Genomic DNA, 18,893 nt, shown 5'->3' on the forward strand with positions numbered 1-18,893 from the left:
CTGTACATGGGAAACGCCGCCACAAAAAGGTGCCTGAAGTTCCCGCTGACCAGTTTTCGCCAAATATGGTGAAATATCGCCAAAAACCCGGTCACAAAGTCGGCAAATTTCTAGCCCTCACATTTATATAATACCATAACCCCTCAAAGTACTTTGTATTTAACGGTTTTACATGGTGACTTATGCAGGAAAACACAGCAATCATTTTACAAATAGCAAGAAATAAAAACTGTATCTACAATTTGAGTGAAGTTACTGCTGAATTTATTTACATCAGCAAGACATTACAGCAAACGTACAAAATGCAACTGAGTTTTTAAAAAAAATTACAAAAACTGAAAGTAGTCAGGCATTATTACAACATGCCCAATATCGTTCACTGACAGGCAACGCTGAAGTCACAGACTCCACAGAGTGAAACGTGAGAAGCTCACTGTAGTATGCATTCTGCTGAAATGATCTGCTTTGTGTAGGTTCCATCATCGATTTCAATAAAGCCACATAAATGTTTGCAACCTTGTGATTTACTTCTGTGATGTGCATCATCTTTGCATACTTGTGAATATTACAGATCACTAAATATCCAAATGGACCATCCAAGGTCTCGATTATCTGCGTACACATTTGACAGTAGAAACTGCATGCAGTGAGATGGATACTTCAACAGTTAAACACTGGAACAGACTGGGTTTTTGTAAAGAAAATGATGCATTATTGGTACCAACGGCCAGCCCATGCAATTACAGCACACCGTAATGGCGTTCAAACAAATTTCAGTAATGCCACTTTCCGAAATGCACTGATCAGACTGAGTTACAGTTTAGGAGTAGTTTATTCTGCTGTGTTCACAGTCTGTCAGATCTGAATGTCCAAGCTTTCATCTATCCCCTTTGAAAGTGTTCTCATTTGTCCAAAAGCCCCATTTCTTTAATCTTGAAGTAGAAAAATTTCTCCAGCATGTTGGCACATTTGCAGTACTCGCTCTCAGGAGGATTATACTCACGGCAATTTGTGATAATACGTTGAACATCAGCGATAAATAACTTCTTGGAAACATAATAACGATTCTTCAGCCGGTCACTCATACTCTTTAAATCTGAGGCAAAAACAACAGTCAGTATAACCTTCATATTCTTATAGGATGAGTTTCTCGCGTAATTTACATAAAAATAAAATATAGGGAACAAGAAATTCCAAGAATGGTAAATACTTATCAAGTTCACAGCTTGTGCAAGTTGGCAGTTTCCACAATGTAAAATAAAATGCATAAATTAACACGTGCTGCATTCACTGATCAATAAGAGAGAGGCTTGAATTTACACTCTTGTAGGCAGTTAGCCTAATTGCCCCATTTTGTATTAACCACTATAATTTAGGAAAGATTTTCAGGGAGCTGTTGCTATGGTAATGTAATTATAGACCTCATGACTGACTTGAAGCAAGTATGAAAATGAGGTCGAAGTATCGTCCTTTCTTTACAAAAACAAAGCCAATGAATGAGGCTCATCCATAGATAAGTTGCCCACCAGAATATATTTTGGCTCAAATTCAAATAAATTGAAAAAAAAAGTTTAAGATAGGTTAGCTGATAAAAAGACTATTGTTTTTGAAACTCTTATTCATCAGTTAAAAAAAAGACAGTATGGTCCAGCTGATTAATGTTGAATCAAGTAAGAACACGCTGCATGTCACCACCAACATAATTACAGAAACTAACTGCATTAATGCTCAAACATTGCCCAAGAGTAATCTGATCAAATGGAAGTAGATAATTAAAAATTAAATTGGTATGTAGAGTCAATTATCCAACTACTTCAGACATCTCCTTTACAACAGAAAGGTGAAAATTAAAATGAAAAACTTGTGCAATTACGGAAACATACCGATTGGAAACCGAATAATTTCGTAGTAATCTGGAGCCTCAGACTTCTTCACTGGTTCCATGAAAGGCCAAGCACTAGGATGGCTCTGTTTTTTAAAAAAAGTGATTTACATGAGATCATTGATACTAGAAAATAGAAGTCCAGTTTTTTTTATTTTAGAGGGAAGTATGTAAAATAAATAAAACTAAGCCAGACTAGGTGATACAGCAGGTTTTGGCTTCAACACCATGGAGCAGTAGAGATGGATCTGATGCTGCAATTCCTTACTCTAAGTTCACCACCTTAGCAGTGCTATCATGGGGAGGTGCCTAGAAGAAGCTGGGTGCTTGCTCACAGGAAAGAAAAACAAAGTTACCGTGGGCCTCACTCAGGTACATCCTGATTTGCATCCAGTCCCACATTCTGGATGTAGAGCAAGCATTGGTGGTAACCTGAGAAAAGGTTACCCGCTCACTATCTTAGCTAGAATGTGTGTTGTGTGAAGACCCAAACAAAGGGTGGTTGGGGGCGGGGGGGAGGGAAAGAGACTTTAAAGTCTTGACTTCAAATAATGTAATTTAAAAAATAGATTACATTGCAACTTGAAGCCAGTGGTGGTATAACTTAATGTTACTCGACTACAAAAAAAATCTTGCCAAAGGTTAACTGAATCATGTTGGCAGTCAAAATATTTTAACTGATTTATTGCAGAAAAGTTCAATCACTGCTGCTGTGACATTTAACTGTTTGATACTATTGCTACCAGTTCAGCATAGAAAATGTTTATTCAAAGGTTTCAGAAAATAGATCAGGTAAAGGTTGCATGACTATACACAGTTTAATCCTTATAATTCAAAATCACGTTGGATAATGCAAATCTTTTATCGCAAAACAATGACTGAATTATATGAGTGTTCAGTATCAGAGGTCCAGAAATCAACTGCATAGTTGTTGTGTTTACACAAATTATCAACAATCCTTTAATCATATCCCGGATACCTCCTATACACCCCTCTTCTTACAACCTTTATTTGTGCCAGTAGATTTTTCAAAGAGTTGTGGAGCTGATCTGGATCCTTCAATTCTTTCCTGGAATACAAACAAGGTAGAAACTGATGACAATCTTTAAAAACAGACATTGGATTGAAGAATAAAGCAGTTTCAGTAGTTAATAGTCTGAAAAATATTTCATTGGCAGGATCATGATTCGAGCATGAAATGTTGTTTGTCCCAAGCATATATTAGCACAAAGAATGAAACACTAATTTTTCAGTGTGTTAATTATTCTCAGTGTACATACATTTTGGAAACTTTAAAACGTCAGAATGACTGACCAAGGGAGCAATTAGTAACTATTTATTTTGAGGCAGATTTGATGGAACACCACAGCAATACCATTCAATTAGGATGGTAAAGGAGTACAAAAACAAACATACTGCCTTCAAACGAAATAAAGAAATAGCAATAAATGTGTAAGGTTCCTGCACTCAAATATCAATAAACCCAAAATCAAGTATTTAGAATGCAGTACAACCTAATGTTAAAGGGAATTCTTTCGGACACAACTCTCCACTCAGAAGTAATCATCAAATGTTTATGCACAAACATTTTGAAACTGCTTTGAAAAGAGGAAATGTTCAGTAACTCTGCATTAAACAGACATTAACTATTGGGGGAGGAGTGGGGGGGAGAGGGAGGGGGGGGGGGGGGGAAAGAGAGGGAGGGAGGGGAAGGAGGGGGGGGAGAGAGGGAGGGGGAGGGAGGAGAGGGAGGGGGGGAAGAGGGAGGGGGGGGAAGAGGGAGGGGGGGGAAGAGGGAGGGGGGGGAAGAGGGAGGGGAGGGAAGAGGGAGGGGGGGAAGAGGGAGGGGGGGGAAGAGGGAGGGGGGGGAAGAGGGAGGGGGGGGAAAAGGGAGGGGGGGGAAGAGGGAGGGGGGGGAAGAGGGAGGGGGGGGAAGAGGGAGGGGGGGGAAGAGGGAGGGGGGGGAAGAGGGAGGGGGGGTGAAGAGGGAGGGGGGGGAAGAGGGAGGGGGGGGAAGAGGGAGGGGGGGGAAGAGGGAGGGGGGGGAAGAGGGAGGGGGGGGAAGAGGGAGGGGGGGGAAGAGGGAGGGGGGGGAAGAGGGAGGGGGGGGAAGAGGGAGGGGGGGGAAGAGGGAGGGGGGGGAAGAGGGAGGGGGGGAAGAGGGAGGGGGGGGAAGAGGGAGGGGGGGGAAGAGGGAGGGGGGGAAGAGGGAGGGGGGGAAGAGGGAGGGGGGGGAAGAGGGAGGGGGGGAAGAGGGAGGGGGGGGAAGAGGGAGGGGGGGAAGAGGGAGGGGGGGAAGAGGGAGGGGGGGGAAGAGGGAGGGGGGGAAGAGGGAGGGGGGGGAAGAGGGAGGGGGGGGAAGAGGGAGGGGGGGGAAGAGGGAGGGGGGGGAAGAGGGAGGGGGGGGAAGAGGGAGGGGGGGGAAGAGGGAGGGGGGGGAAGAGGGAGGGGGGGGAAGAGGGAGGGGGGGAAGAGGGAGGGGGGGAAGAGGGAGGGGGGGAAGAGGGAGGGGGGGAAGAGGGAGGGGGGGGAAGAGGGAGGGGGGGGAAGAGGGAGGGGGTGGGAAGAGGGAGGGGGGGGGAAGAGGGAGGGGGGGGGAAGAGGGAGGGGGGGGGAAGAGGGAGGGGGGGGAAGAGGGAGGGGGGGGAAGAGGGAGGGGGGGGAAGAGGGAGAGGGGGGAAGAGGGAGGGGGGGGAAGAGGGAGGGGGGAAAGAGGGAGGGGGGGAAGAGGGAGGGGGGGAAGAGGGAGGGGGGGGAAGAGGGAGGGGGGGGAAGAGGGAGGGGGGGGAAGAGGGAGGGGGGGGAAGAGGGAGGGGGGGGAAGAGGGAGGGGGGGGAAGAGGGAGGGGGGGAAGAGGGAGGGGGGGAAGAGGGAGGGGGGGGAAGAGGGAGGGGGGGGAAGAGGGAGGGGGGGGAAGAGGGAGGGGGGGGAAGAGGGAGGGGGGGGAAGAGGGAGGGGGGGGAAGAGGGAGGGGGGGGAAGAGGGAGGGGGGGGAAGAGGGAGGGGGGGGAAGAGGGAGGGGGGGGAAGAGGGAGGGGGGGAAGAGGGAGGGGGGGAAGAGGGAGGGGGGGGGAAGAGGGAGGGGGGGGAAGAGGGAGGGGGGGGAAGAGGGAGGGGGGGGGAAGAGGGAGGGGGGGGAAGAGGGAGGGGGGGGAAGAGGGAGGGGGGGGAAGAGGGAGGGGGGGGAAGAGGGAGGGGGGGAAGAGGGAGGGGGGGAAAGAGGGAGGGGGGGAAAGAGGGAGGGGGGGAAGAGGGAGGGGGGGAAGAGGGAGGGGGGGGAAGAGGGAGGGGGGGAAGGGGGGAAGAGGGAGGGGGGGGGAGAGGGAGGGGGGGGAGAGGGAGGGGGGGGAGAGGGAGGGGGGGGGAGAGGGAGGGGGGGGGAGAGGGAGGGGGGGGGGAGAGGGAGAGGGAGGGGGGAGAGGGAGGGGGAGAGGGAGGAGAGGGAGGAGAGGGGGGAGGAGGGGGGAGGGAGGGGGGAGGGAGGGCGGGGGGGAGAGGGAGGAGGGGGGAGAAGAGGGAGGAGGGGGGAAGAGGGGGGGGAACGAGGAGGGAGGGAGGGGGTCGAGGAGGGAGGGAGGGGGAGAGGAGAGGGAGAGGGAGGGGGCTGAACGGGTCCGGCTGACGTGAAGAAGCCGGGCCCAAGACTTCGGGCGGGGCCCGCCCCCAGCAAGGTAAGTGGCCGGGGGAAGCCGGAGCGAGAAATGGCCGTCCAGGTCGGGGCTGCGCTGTTCTAGGTGCGGCCCGAAACTTGGGCCCTATATGTCTATCTATAGTTACAAAGGTCGCCCTTGCTTAACCAAATTCCTTGACGTCACCAGCACACTGGCTGCAGCACATGCACTCAACAAGATGCAGTACAGCATCTCCCTCCCATGACTACCACCACCGAGAAGGATAAGTGCAACAGTGTTGATGTCACACACCATGTTGACTTGGACACATATATCCTCCATTCCTGCTGAGTCATTCCCTATCTAACACCATTGTGAGAGCACCGTCAGCACAAGGACCTCAGGGAGAAGGCTGCTCACCATTATCTCCTCAGGGCAACTAGTGGGTAAGGCAATAAATGTAGCTTTGTTGGCATTGCCCACATCCAGAGACCAATTTTCTTTTAAAATCAAATTTTAGAATAGTTTGCCTTCAATCTTTTGCCCAACTTAAAAATTAAAAAGCCTTTGACAAACTGTACTTACCCTTTCTCTTTGCCACTAGGTTTCCATCCAGTTTCCTCTGTTGGATGGAAAAAGATGATTATTTTACAATTTGGGTTAGAAGTAAAAAGAACACGATTCTCAGTGTCAGTATGTGGTAAACAACTCATTGCCATAATTCAAATTACTGAAATGCCACTTCAGAATACGTTAGACACTGAAGACAAACATCGCAAGATTTAAGAATGCAGAATCAAAGAGAAATTCAACATCTGGTTTGCTCCATTGCAAAATACATAAATCCAGCAACATTACTTCCACTTGCCTTATGTATTGTAATTTATTTTAATGTTACTGATCAGGTGGTGCACTGCCTGAAGTGTGAGACAGTGTGACCAAAATGTAAAAGCTAGCTTTTGGTAAGTAGTTCCATGCATTTTATAACAGGAGCTATAGAAACATAGAAAATAGGTGCAGGAGCAGGCCATTCGAGCCTGCTCCGCCATTCAATAAGATCATGGCTGATCATTCCTTCAGTACCCCTTTCCTGCTTTCTCTCCATACCCCTTGATCCCCTTAACCGTAAGGGCCATATCTAACTCCCTCTTGAATATATCCAATGAACTGGCATCAACAACTCTCTGCGGCAGGGAATTCCACAGGTTAACAACTCTCTGAGTGAAGAAGTTTCTCCTCATCTCGGTCCTAAATGGCCTACCCCTTATCCTATGACTATGTCCCCTGGTTCTGGACTTCCCCAACATCGAGAACATTCTTCCCGCATCTAACCTGTCCAGTGCCGTCAGGATCTTATATGCTTCTATGAGATCCCCTCTCATCCTTCTAAACACCAGTGAATAAAGGCCCAGTTGATCCAGTCTCTCCTCATATGACAGCCCAGCCAACCCTGGAATCAGTCTGGTGAACCTTCGCTGCACTCCCTCAATAGCAAGAACGTCCTTCCTCAGACTAGGAGACCAAAACTGAACATAATATTCCAGATGAGGCCTCACTATGGCCCTGTACAACTGCAGTAAGACCTCCCTGCTCCTATATTCAAATCCCCTAGCTATGAAGGCCAACATACCATTTGCCTTCTTTACCGCCTGCTGTAACTGCGTGCCCACTTTCAGTGACTGATGTACCATGACACCCAGGTCTCGTTGCACCTCCCCTTTTTCTAGTCTGCTGCCATTCAGATAATATTCTGCTTTCGTGTTTTTGCCCCCAAAATGGATAACCTCACATTTATCCACATTATACTGCATCTGCCATGTATTTGCCCACTCACCTAATCTGTCCAAGTCACCCTGCAGCCTCTTAGCGTCCTCCTCACAGCTCACACCGCCACCCAGTTTAGTGTCATCAGCAAACTTGGAGATATTACACTCTATTCCTGCATCCAAATCGTTAATGTATATTGTAAAGAGCTGAGGTCCCAGCACTGAGCCCTGCGGCACTCCACTAGTAACTGCCTGCCATTCTGAAAAGGACCCGTTTATCCCGACTCTCTGCTTCCTGTCTGCCAACCAGTTCTCTATCCACGTCAATACATTACCCCCAATACCATGTGCTTTGATTTTGTACATCAATCTCTTGTGCGGGAGCTTGTCAAAAGCCTTTTGAAAATGCAAATACACCACATCCACTGGTTCTCCCTTGTCCACTCTGCTAGTTACATCCTCAAAAAATTCCAGAAGATTCGTCAAGCATGATTTCCCTTTCATAAATCCATGCTGACTCGGTCCGATCCTGTCACTGCTTTCCAAATGGGCTGCTATTTCATCCTTAATGATTGATTCCAACATTTTCCCCACTACTGATGTCAGGCTAACCGGTCTATAATTACCCACTTTCTCTCTCCCTCCTTTTTTAAAAAGTGGCATTACATTAGCTACCCTCCAGTCCATAGGAACTGATCCAGAGTCGATGGATTGTTGGAAAATGATCACCAATGCATCCACTATTTCTAGGGCCACTTCCTTAAGTACTCTGGGATGCAGACTATCAGGACCCGGGGATTTATCGGCCTTTAATCCCATCAGTTTCCCCAACACAATTTCCCGCCTAATAAGGATATCTTTCAGTTCCTCATTCTCACTAGACCCACTGTCCCCTAGTACATTCGGAAGGTTATTTGTATCTTCCTTTGTGAAGACAGAACCGAAGTATTGGTTCAATTGGTCTGCCATTTCTATGTTCCCCATTATAAATTCATCTGAATCCGACTGCAAGGGACCTACATTTGTCTTTACTAATCTTTTTCTCTTCACATATTTATAAAAGCTTTTGCAGTCAGTTTTTATGTTTCCGGCAACCTTCCTCTCGTACTCTATTTTCCCCCTCCTAATTAAACCCTTAGTCCTCCTCTGTTGAATTCTAAATTTCTCCCAGTCCTCAGGTTTGTTACTTTTTCTGGCCAATTTATATGCCTCTTCCTTGGATCTAGCACTATCCTTAATTTCCCTTGTTAGCCACGGTTGAGCCACCTTCCCGGTTTTAATTTTACTCCAGACAGTGATGTACAACTGTTGAAGTTCATCCATGTGATCTATAAATGTTTGCCATTGTCTATCCACCGTCAACCCTTTAAGTATCATTTGCCAGTCTATTCTAGCCAATTCACGCCTCATGCCATCGAAATTAGCTTTCCTTAAGTTTAGGACCCTAGTTTCTGAATTAACTGCGTCACTCTCAAACTTGATAAAGAATTCTACCATATTATCGTCACTCTACCCCAAGGGGCCTCGCACAACAAGATTGCTAATTAGTCTCTTCTCATTACACATCACCCAGTCTAAGATGGCCAGGTCCCTGGTTGGTTCCTCAGCATATTGGTCTGGAAAACCATCCCTAATACACTCCAGGAAATCCTCCTCCACCGCATTGCTACCAGTTAGGTTAGCCCAATCAATATGTAGATTAAAGTCACCCATGATTACTGCTGTACCTTTATTGCACACATCCCTTATTTCTTGTTTGATGCTGTCCCCAACCTCACTACTATTATTTGGTGGTCTATACACAACTCCCACTAGCGTTTTCTGCCCTTTAAATTCCGCAGCTCCACCCATACCGATTCCACATCATCCAGGCTAATGTCCTTCCTTGCAATTGCATTGATTTCTTCTTTAACCAGCAACGCCACCCCGCCTCCTTTTCCTTTCTGTCTATCCTTCCTAAATGTTGAATACCCCTGGATGTTGAGTTCCCAGCCTTGGTCACCCTGGATCCATGTCTCCGTGATGCCAATTACATCATATCCGTTAACTGCTATCTGTGCAGTTAATTTGTCCACCTTATTCCGAATACTCCTCACATTGAGGCACAGAGCCTTGAGGCTTGTCGTTTTAATCACACTTTGCCTCTTTTGAATCTTGCTGTAATGTGGCCCTTTTTGCCTTGTGTTTCTTTGCCTTTCACTTTTGCGATTCTCCTTTCTATCTTTTGCTTCTGCCCCCCTTCTAGTTCCCTCTGTCTCCCTGCATAGGTTCCCACCCCCCTGCCATATTAGTTTAACTCCTCCCCAACAGCACTAGCAAACACTCCCCCTCGGACATTGGTTCCGATCCTGCCCAGGTGGAGATCGTCCGGTTTGTACTGGTCCCACCTCCCCCAGAACCAGTTCCAATGTCCCAGGAATTTGAATCCCTCCCTTCTGCACCATTTCTCAAGCCACATATTCATCTGAGTATTCCTGCGATTCCTACTCTGACTAGCAAGTGGCACTGGTAGCAATCCTGAGATTACTACTTTTGAGGTCCTACTTTTTAATTGAACTCCTAGCTCCCTAAATTCATCTCGTAAGACCTCATACCGTTTTTTACCTATATCGTTGGTACCTATATGCATCACGACAACTGGCTGTTCACCCTCCCTTTTCAGAATGTCCTGCACCCACTCCGAGACATCCTTGACCCTTGCACCAGGGAGGCAACATACCATCCTGGAATCTCGATTGCGGTCGCAGAAACGCCTATCTATTCCCCTTACAATTGAATCCCCTATCACTATTGCTCTCCCACTCTTTTTCCTGCCCTCCTGTGCAGCAGAGCCAGCCATGGTGCCATGAACTTGGCTGCTGCTGCCCTCCCCTGATGAGTCATCCCCCTCAACAGTACTCAAAGCAGTATATCTGTTTTGCAGGGGGATAACTGCAGGGGACTCCTGCACTACCTTCCCTGCACAGCTCTTCTTGTTGGTCTTCCATTCCCTATCTGGCTGTGGACCCTTTACGTGTGGTAAGACCAACTCACTAAACGTGCTACTCACGTCATTCTCAGCATCGTGCATGCTCCAGAGTGAATCCACCCTCAGCTCCAACTCCGCAACGCGGTCCGTCAGGAGCTGGAGGCGGACACACTTCCCGCACACGTAGTATTCAGGGACACCGAAAGTGTTCCTGACTTCCCACATAGTACAGGAGGAGCATAACACGTGCCCGAGCTCTCCTGCCATGACTTAACCCTTAGATACACTTAAATTGGCAACAACAATGCTAAAAGTTAATTACTGATATATATAAGGACGGGAGAGTGGAGCGCACCAGTTCCAACTGTCGCAGGAGAGAGATAAATAAACACCCACTTGAAGCATGTCCATGGACAGGAAAGCTAGAAGGAGTAGGGGACTAGAGGCTGGGAGGCAGTGCTATTAAAAAAAAGTGAACTCATGTTAAAATGTTCCTTGTGGTGACTAGCTTTGAAGCAAACTGGGATAAACTCAACAAAACAGCAAAAAATACTGCCATTAATTCAGTGCAGTCAATGGCCAGTTCGAACAATGTCTATCAGAATGTCTCAAACCTCCCCGCCTCCATCAAGTCCCACATTAGTAGGCTAAAAACTGCCTGCGAGTATACTAAATGTTGCCTACTTGTCCACTTTATTATACTGTAGTCTATTTTTTCCTTTTGCCAGTGGAGATTTCAGAAGTATGTTTGCATAAACTTCCAACTTTATTCATTACAGCAGCAGGGAACAAGATTGTGCCAGCAGTAAAAATTGGTAACCTTGTAATTGTCACAGGTCACAAATAGGTGGAGCCTGCTTAAAAGCTTGGCCAGTATCAGCAGAATATCCCACTGCAAGCATTGGGAACCTGGCAGCTCTCCAGCCTTAGGCCACACAAATAAGAGAAACCTGTGCAGAATAAAGTTTTTACAGGGATATCCGAGATAAAGCAGATAGGTTTAAGGGGTTAGTTTTGTTCAAGAATTTTTTGTGTGTGTGTTTGTGTAATTAATTTATTGTTTAGATATAGTCAGTGGCTCGAAAAGCAACATGGTTATTGAAAGAAGTTGCAGCAAAATTGTGATTAATTTGATTGGTTGGCTTGGGAAAAAGAATTGACAAATTTGGCTCCTCAGTTTTCTGCTGGTTACCAGTTCCTTACTGGTTCCTTGTTGTAATTGCTGAGCAAATGGAACTATTTTTGGTTTGTTTACAGTTAGATAATCATTTGATTCTTAACTTAACAGACAATGGTTACTTGGATCAATTAGGATTTTTTTGCTCTAGGAATGCATGACATTTATGAAATACTTTGCCCTGAAAAGGACTTGTGCTAATTGTAATACTTTTAACTCTGGAGACATATGCTGGGGTGAATGTTTGCTCAAAGTAAAAGATGCTAGAATGTCAGGATCAAACACACTCAAATCAGTGTAGGTGCAGCTCCCTCTGCAATGCCCAAATATGCTTCAAATGCACTGCTACACTTTCATTTCTATCCCTATATATTCTAAGCGAGTCAGCCAGCCTAATACAGAACTTGGAAAGGTTTTTTGCTGAGGACTCAAAATCTATTGAGAACTGGCTGTAAGGGTACGAAAGGAAGAGCGTTTTGCCAAAACTCTTTATTTCATTTCCTTACGGTAATTAGAGAAGATATTTTTATCTTGATTGTGGGCTGGATTCATATCCGTCCAAGAGATAAAAATGCAGTGTTGAAACCCACTGTACTGGTATCCTAATTTCATAGCAAGGTTTTAAATTTTATAATTAATACAATCTCGAACATTTCAGGGCTGTTATTCATATATGCCTAATACCTGTAGTAATTTATTTTAAAAGCCTGTCTACAAATCCTGCTTCATTATGAAGTCAAAAGCAATTAGCCCAGTTCTGTGTAAACAATGCTTACTTGAAGACTGATTAAGCATATGACAATCTCAGTCTTGATGAGAAGTCACTGACTTTGATTTGCAGCATGCTATAGTGGAAGGAGTATGGTGTCAACATAGTTCAGCATCAGTCCTGGAGACCCAAAGAAGTATGTATGATCACTGACCAAATAACACATTGCTTCATCAAGAAAAAGACATCTGTCAGCACCCCACAAGTCAGCCAATCAGCTTAAGGAAACTGGTAACAGCTGACACTGGTTGTCAGTGAGATAAAGTCGGCCTTTTGGCTAAGATCATGCGTAACTGACCTGACAGGGGAGTAACCATGACCCCAAAGTGGTTCTCCCTGGATCAGGAAGGTGGTTCTCCTATGCTTTTTGGAAATAGGAGGTGGGTGGGGTGGCTTGACCCATCCACCTCCACGGAGGTGTGTGGGGGGCCTGACCCATCCACCTCCATGGCACGAACCTGGTGTATTGCAGTACTTCCAGGAATGGTGCTTGGGCTCTCGGCCTTTTGGCTAAGAGCATTAGCGCAGGGTGATCCTTGATGTGTACAAGGTGACCTCTGGCGTTTGTGATCTGACAAAGAATTGGAAAGATTGACTACGAAAAATTAAAGACCAGACTAGAAGCGTGTGTATGGCCAGGAAGCTCAACTGAAGCTACAATACCAGAAACTACTGGAGAGAAGTTTGTAAAAACTCAAACTTCCGGCAAACTTCTGGCAGCTGCACAGATCAAAGAAAGATGAGCACATAAATGGCACCAGCGTTACCACCATCCCAGAAGTTCAAGAACCAGGTCCTACAGCTTCAGTTGTCTATCGGTTTCAACTTTGGTTTTTCATCAGCTAAGATTTGGGGAACCTCATTTCATTGACGGATATTAAAGAGTGGTACATTAGATTCACTTAAGAAAATATTTTAGAAATGTGTTCTGGTTTTCACAACTAACCATATACTGTACACGTTCTACAATTGTAGAATGAGAGAATCTAATTAGGATACAACACACTCATAATTTTCTTATTTCTGGGCTGCATAATCAGATTGCTTTGGAATTTTTTTTATATTTAACTAATTTACTAGAATTCTTTGAGGATATAACGAGCATGGTGGATAGAGGTGTACCGATGGATGTGGTGTATTTAGATTTCCAAAAGGCATTCGATAAGGTGCCACACAAAAGGTTACTGCAGAAGATAGAGGTACGCGGAGTCAAAGGAAATGTATTAGCATGGATAGAGAATTGGCTGGCTAACAGAAAGCAGAGAGTCGGGATAAATGGGTCCTTTTCGGGTTGGAAATCAGTGGTTAGTGGTGTGCCACAGGGATCGGTGCTGGGACCACAACTGTTTACAATATACATAGATGACTTGGAAGAGGGGACAGAGTGTAGTGTAACAAAATTTGCAGACGGTACTAAGATTAGTGGGAAAGCGGGTTGTGTAGAAGACACAGAGAGGCTGCAAAGAGATTTGGATAGGTTAAGCGAATGGGTGAAGGTTTGGCAGATGGAATACAATGTCGAAAGTGTGAGGTCATCCACCTTGGGAAAAAAAATAGTAAAAGGGAATATTATTTGAATGGGGAGAAATTACAACATGCTGAGATGCAGAGGGACCTGGGGGTCCTTGTGCATGAATCCCCAAAAGTTAGTTTGCAGGTGCAGCAGGTAATCAGGAAGGCGAATGGAATGTTGGCCTTCATTGCGAGAGGGATGGAGTACAAAAGCAGGGAGGTCCTGCTGCAACTGTACAGGGTATTGGTAAGGCCGCACCTGGAGTACTGCGTGCAGTTTTGGTCACCTTACTTAAGGAAGGATATACTGGCTTTGGAGGGGGTACAGAGATGATTCACTAGGCTGATTCCGGAGATGAGGGGGTTACCTTATGATGATAGATTGAGTAGACTGGGTCTTTACTCGTTGGAGTTCAGAAGGATGAGGGATGATTTTATAGAAACATTTAAAATCATGAAAGGGATAGACAAGATAGAGGCAGAGAGGTTGTTTCCACTGGTCGGGGAGACTAGAACTAGGGGGCACAGCCTCAAAATATGGAGGAGCCAATTTAAAACCGAGTTGAGAAAGAATTTCTTCTCCCAGAGGGTTGTGAATCTGTGGAATTCTCTGCCCAAGTCAACCTCCACATCCCCGGAATCAATCTAGTGAACCTTCTCTGAACTGCCTCCAAAGCAAGTTTATTCTTTCGTAAATATGGAAATCAAAACTGCACGCAATATTTCAGGTGTGGCCTCACCAATACCTTATATAGCTATAGCAAGACTCCCCTGCTTTTATACTCCATCCCCTTTGTAATAAAGGTCAAGATATCATTGGCCTTCCTAATCACTTGCTGTACCTGCATACTATCCTTTTGTGTTTCATGCACAAGTACCCCCAGGCCCTGCTGTACTGCAGGACTTTGCAATCTTTCTCCATTTAAATAATAACTTGCTCTTTGATTTTTTTCTGCCAAAGTGCATGACCTCACACTTTCCAACATTATACTCCATCTGCCAAATTTATGTGGCAGTCTGTCAAATGTCTTCTGGAAGTCCAAATACACCACATCCACTGGTTCCCCTTTATCCACCCTGTTCATCACATCCTCAAAGAACTCCAGCAAATTTGTCAAACATGACTTCCCCTTCATAAATCCATGCTGACTCTGCCTGACCGAATTTTGCTTTTCCAAATGTCCTGCTACTGCTTCTTTAATAATGGACTCCAACATTTTCCCAACCACAGATGTTAGGTTAACTGGTCTATACTTTCCTGCTTTTTGTCTGCCTTTTTTTTCAATAGGGACATTACATTTGCAGTTTTCCAATCTGCTGGGACCTCCCCAGAATCCAGGGAATTTTGGTAAATTACAACCAATGCATCCACAATCCCTGCCGCTACTTCTCTTAAGACCCTAGGATACAAGCCATCAGGTCCAGGGGATTTATCTGCCTTTAGTCCTATTATCTTACTGAGTACCACCTCCTTAGTGATTGTGATTGTGTTAAGTTCCTCCTCCCCATAGCCCCAAGACTATCCACTGCCGGAATATTGTTAGTGTCCTCTTGTGTACACTTCCTGCGTAACAATATTTACTGTATCTATTACATTCTCATGATTCATATACCTTCAGCGTTTCTACGTATTCTGTATTCACTCTTCTGAAATGGAACACTTACGAATTCCAGGTATACTCTCTATGGGTATCTGCCGAACTCCTTCCTTGAAGCAGGTGAGGCCTGGATAAACCTTCCGGATCTGTGCTTGCTTTCTCTCAATCAGCTTCTTTATGATCTGTATGGAAAAGGAAAACATTAGTACAACTTCAATTAGAATAGGCTGTAAATATTGAGTATTCGTTTATTTCTGAAACTGTGATTGATGTGCCTGGGGGGAAAAAAAGTGCTTTCTACATTCTGCGACTGTTCAGCATGTAGAGTATTCTGTTTGCTGTGAAAGGGTCACTAAACTGGAACATGAATCATTTTAAATGATCTATATTATTCATTAATTATTGCCTTATTCAGCGCCATGTGATGGCATAAATACTGCACCTGCAGCAGGTCAGGACTTGGGCTGCTACTGCTGGGCCTGGCAGTGAGTCTTGCTTCCCTCCGGTTCTCGGTTTGAAGTGGGGTTCACCTACTCTGCCGGGGCAGAGGACCTGCTCCGCTCTCGGGCCCGCAGGCTGGGCTGAGCTGGGCTGGATTGGGTCAACCTTACTCTCAGCTGTTTGCTGCCCAAGTGCAAAAGGCCGATTCAGGGAATGAAGGCGTTCGGGCCCGCTGCGGCGTCCAGGCCTCTCCCCAGCGGCGTCTGGGCGTTCGGGCCCCCTTCGGAGACGACTGGGCATCTGCTTCCCCGCAGTGCTCCGGGTGTGGTCTGGCCAGGGCTTCTGCAGCTGCAGAGGGCTGGCAGTGCCCATGGAACAGTACCAAGGGAGGTGGCTTACTACTGACTTTCATTTCATTTTAAACTTTTAATCAACTTGGGCAACTTTTAAAACTTCAGGAAAAACTTTTAAACAACTTGGAGAAACTTTTTAAAACCTCTGGAGAAACTTTTAAATAACTTGGGAAAACTTTTTTAAAACTTCGGGAGAAACTTTTTTTTTTAAACTTCTGAAGAAACTTTTAAACAACAACGTGGAGGAATTTTCAAGAATTATTTTCTTTTAAAAATTTTTGTTAAGGAATTGAATACTGTACCCCAATCTAACTAGAAAATAGTTTGGTGTGTTTTATCAGCATCATTTTCATGCATTTGAAACTGAGTTACTCGCGACGACACCCGGCGAACAGGTGCGCCTCTGTCCAGGGCGACCGGGACATCACCCCACCCCCTCCTGCGGCGGGCTCTCATCCCTCCAGTGGCGGGCCTACATCCCTCTCCTCGTTGACGGCTGGACCTCTCCTTCCCCACTGGTGACCTGGCCTCTTCCACTGGTGAGCATCACGGCTATGACTCTTCCACCCTCCCACTCGGAACTCCAGCGGACAACTGACCTTCCTAATGCCTGCCCCCAACCAAGCCTTGGGTCACCTACCATCAAGGGCGCTACTTGGCGCCGAGCTTGCGGCCAACACCTCGCCGTAGGCAACTAGGCTCATACAGCAGTGCTTGGTCTCCAGTCGTCTTGGACCCCCTTGCCACTGGACCAAGACCTTGCTTCGCTTAGCCCATGTGGTGGTGGGTGTTCAACGGCCACCCCACGTTAAAAGAACTCATACACAGGCATCTTACACTCCGTCAACATGAAGTTCGGGACCTGGAACGTCAGGACCCTCATGGACAACCCCAACAGTGACAGGCCGGAACGTCGCACCGCCATAGCTGCCTGAGAACTTAGGCGCTTTGACATCAACATCGCCACCCTAAGCGAGACTCGGCGGGCAGGGGAAGGTCAGCTCATGGAACAAGGTGGAGGTTACACCTTTTTCTGGAAAGGAAAACCAAAGGAAGAACGACGCCTTCACAGAGTCAGCTTCGCCATCAAAAATGAGCTGGTCGACCGCCTCAAAGACTCCCCCTGTGGGACTAACGAACGCCTCATGACTCTCCGACTCACCCTATCCTGGAACCAAAGCGCCACCACCTCAGTGAAACCCCAACGTTGCAGAAGGGCGGGAAAAAGAGTGGGAGAGCAATAGTGATAGGGACTCTATTGTAAGGGGAATGGATAGGAGTTTCTGCGGCCGCAACCGAGACTCCAGGATAGTATGTTGCCTCCCTGGTGCAAGGGTCAAGGATGTCTCGGAGCGGCTGCAGAGCATTCTGGAGAGGGAGGGTGAACAGCCAGTTGTCATGGTACAAGTAGGTACCAACGATATAGGTAAGAAGCGGGAAGAGGTCCTACAAGCTGAATTTAGGGAGCTAGGAGTTAAATTAAAAAGTAGGCCCCTCAAAGGTAGTAATCTCTGGATTGCTACCAGTGCCACGTGCTAATCAGAGTAGAGGGAGCAGGATAGTTAGAATAAATACGTGGCTTGAGCAGTGGTGCAAGAGGGAGGGATTCAAATTCCTGGGACATTGGAACCAGTTCTGCGGGAAGAGGGACCTGTACAAAAGGTACGGTCTGCACTTGGGCAGGACTGGAACTGATGTCCTAGGGGTAACATTTGCCAATGCAGTTCGGGAGTGTTTAAACTAATATGGCAGGCGGATGGGAACCGATGCAGCGAGATATGGCGAAGTAATATGGAGTCAAAAACAGATGGTAGAAAGATAAAAAGCAATAGTGGAAGGCCGAGTAAACAAAGGCAAGAAACAAAAAGGGCCACACTACATCATAATTCTAAAAGGACAAAGGGTGTTAAAAAAAACAAGCCTGAAGGCTTTGTGTCTTAGTGCAAGGAGTATCCGTAATAAGCTGGATGAATTAACTGTGCAAATAGATGTTAACAGATATGATGTGATTGGGATTACAGAGACGTGGCTCCAGGATGATCAGGACTGGGAACTCAACATCCATGGGTATTCAACATTTAGGAAGGATAGAATAAAAGGAAAAGGAGGTGGGGTAGCATTGCTGGTTAAAGAGGAGATTAATGCAATAGTTAGGAAGGACATTAGCTTGGAAGATGTGGAATCTATATGGGTAGAGCTGGCTGCAGAACACCAAACGGCAAAAAACGTTAGTGGGAGTTGTGTACAGACCTCCAAACAGTAGTAGTGATGTTGGGGAGGGCATCAAATAGGAAATTAGGGGTGCATGTAATAAAGGTGCAGCAGTTATCATGGGTGACTTTAATATGCATATAGATTGGGCTAACCAAACTGAAAGCAATACGGTGGAGGAGGATTTCCTGGAGTGCATAAGGGATGGTTTTCTAGACCAATATGTTGAGGAACCAATTCGGGGGGAGGCCATCTTAGACTGGGTGCTGTGTAATGAGAGAGGATTAATTAGCAATCTCGTTGTGCGAGGCCCCTTGGGGAAGAGTGACCATGATATGGTGGAATTCTACATTAGGATGGAGACTGAAACAGTTAATTCAGAGACCATGGTCCAGAACTTAAAGAAGGGTAACTTTGAAGGTATGAGGCGTGAATTGGCTAGGATAGATTGGCGAATGATACTTAAGGGGTTGACTGTGGATGGGCAATGGCAGACATTTAGAGACCACATGGATGAACTACAACAATTGTACATCCCTGTCTGGCATAAAAATAAAAAAGGGAAGGTGGCTCAACCGTGGCTATCAAGGGAAATCAGGGATAGT

General features: G+C 46.3%; 1 protein-coding gene across 1 annotated transcript in view; it reads right to left on the minus strand.

The window, feature by feature from the left end:
- Positions 1-247: 247 nt before the first annotated feature.
- kat2a (K(lysine) acetyltransferase 2A) overlaps positions 248-18,893 on the minus strand; it is a 56,002-nt gene continuing 37,356 nt past the window's right edge. The window contains exons 14-18 of the mRNA XM_070864311.1: positions 15,351-15,465; positions 6,079-6,115; positions 2,888-2,951; positions 1,884-1,968; positions 248-1,096 (exon numbers count right to left, since the gene is read on the minus strand). Coding sequence (XP_070720412.1) covers positions 903-1,096; positions 1,884-1,968; positions 2,888-2,951; positions 6,079-6,115; positions 15,351-15,465 — 495 coding nt within the window. The 3' untranslated portion in view covers positions 248-902. The remainder of the gene's footprint in view (positions 1,097-1,883; positions 1,969-2,887; positions 2,952-6,078; positions 6,116-15,350; positions 15,466-18,893) is intronic.

This window comes from Pristiophorus japonicus, chromosome 21, assembly GCF_044704955.1.
Source record: "Pristiophorus japonicus isolate sPriJap1 chromosome 21, sPriJap1.hap1, whole genome shotgun sequence".
NCBI lineage: Eukaryota > Metazoa > Chordata > Chondrichthyes > Pristiophoridae > Pristiophorus > Pristiophorus japonicus.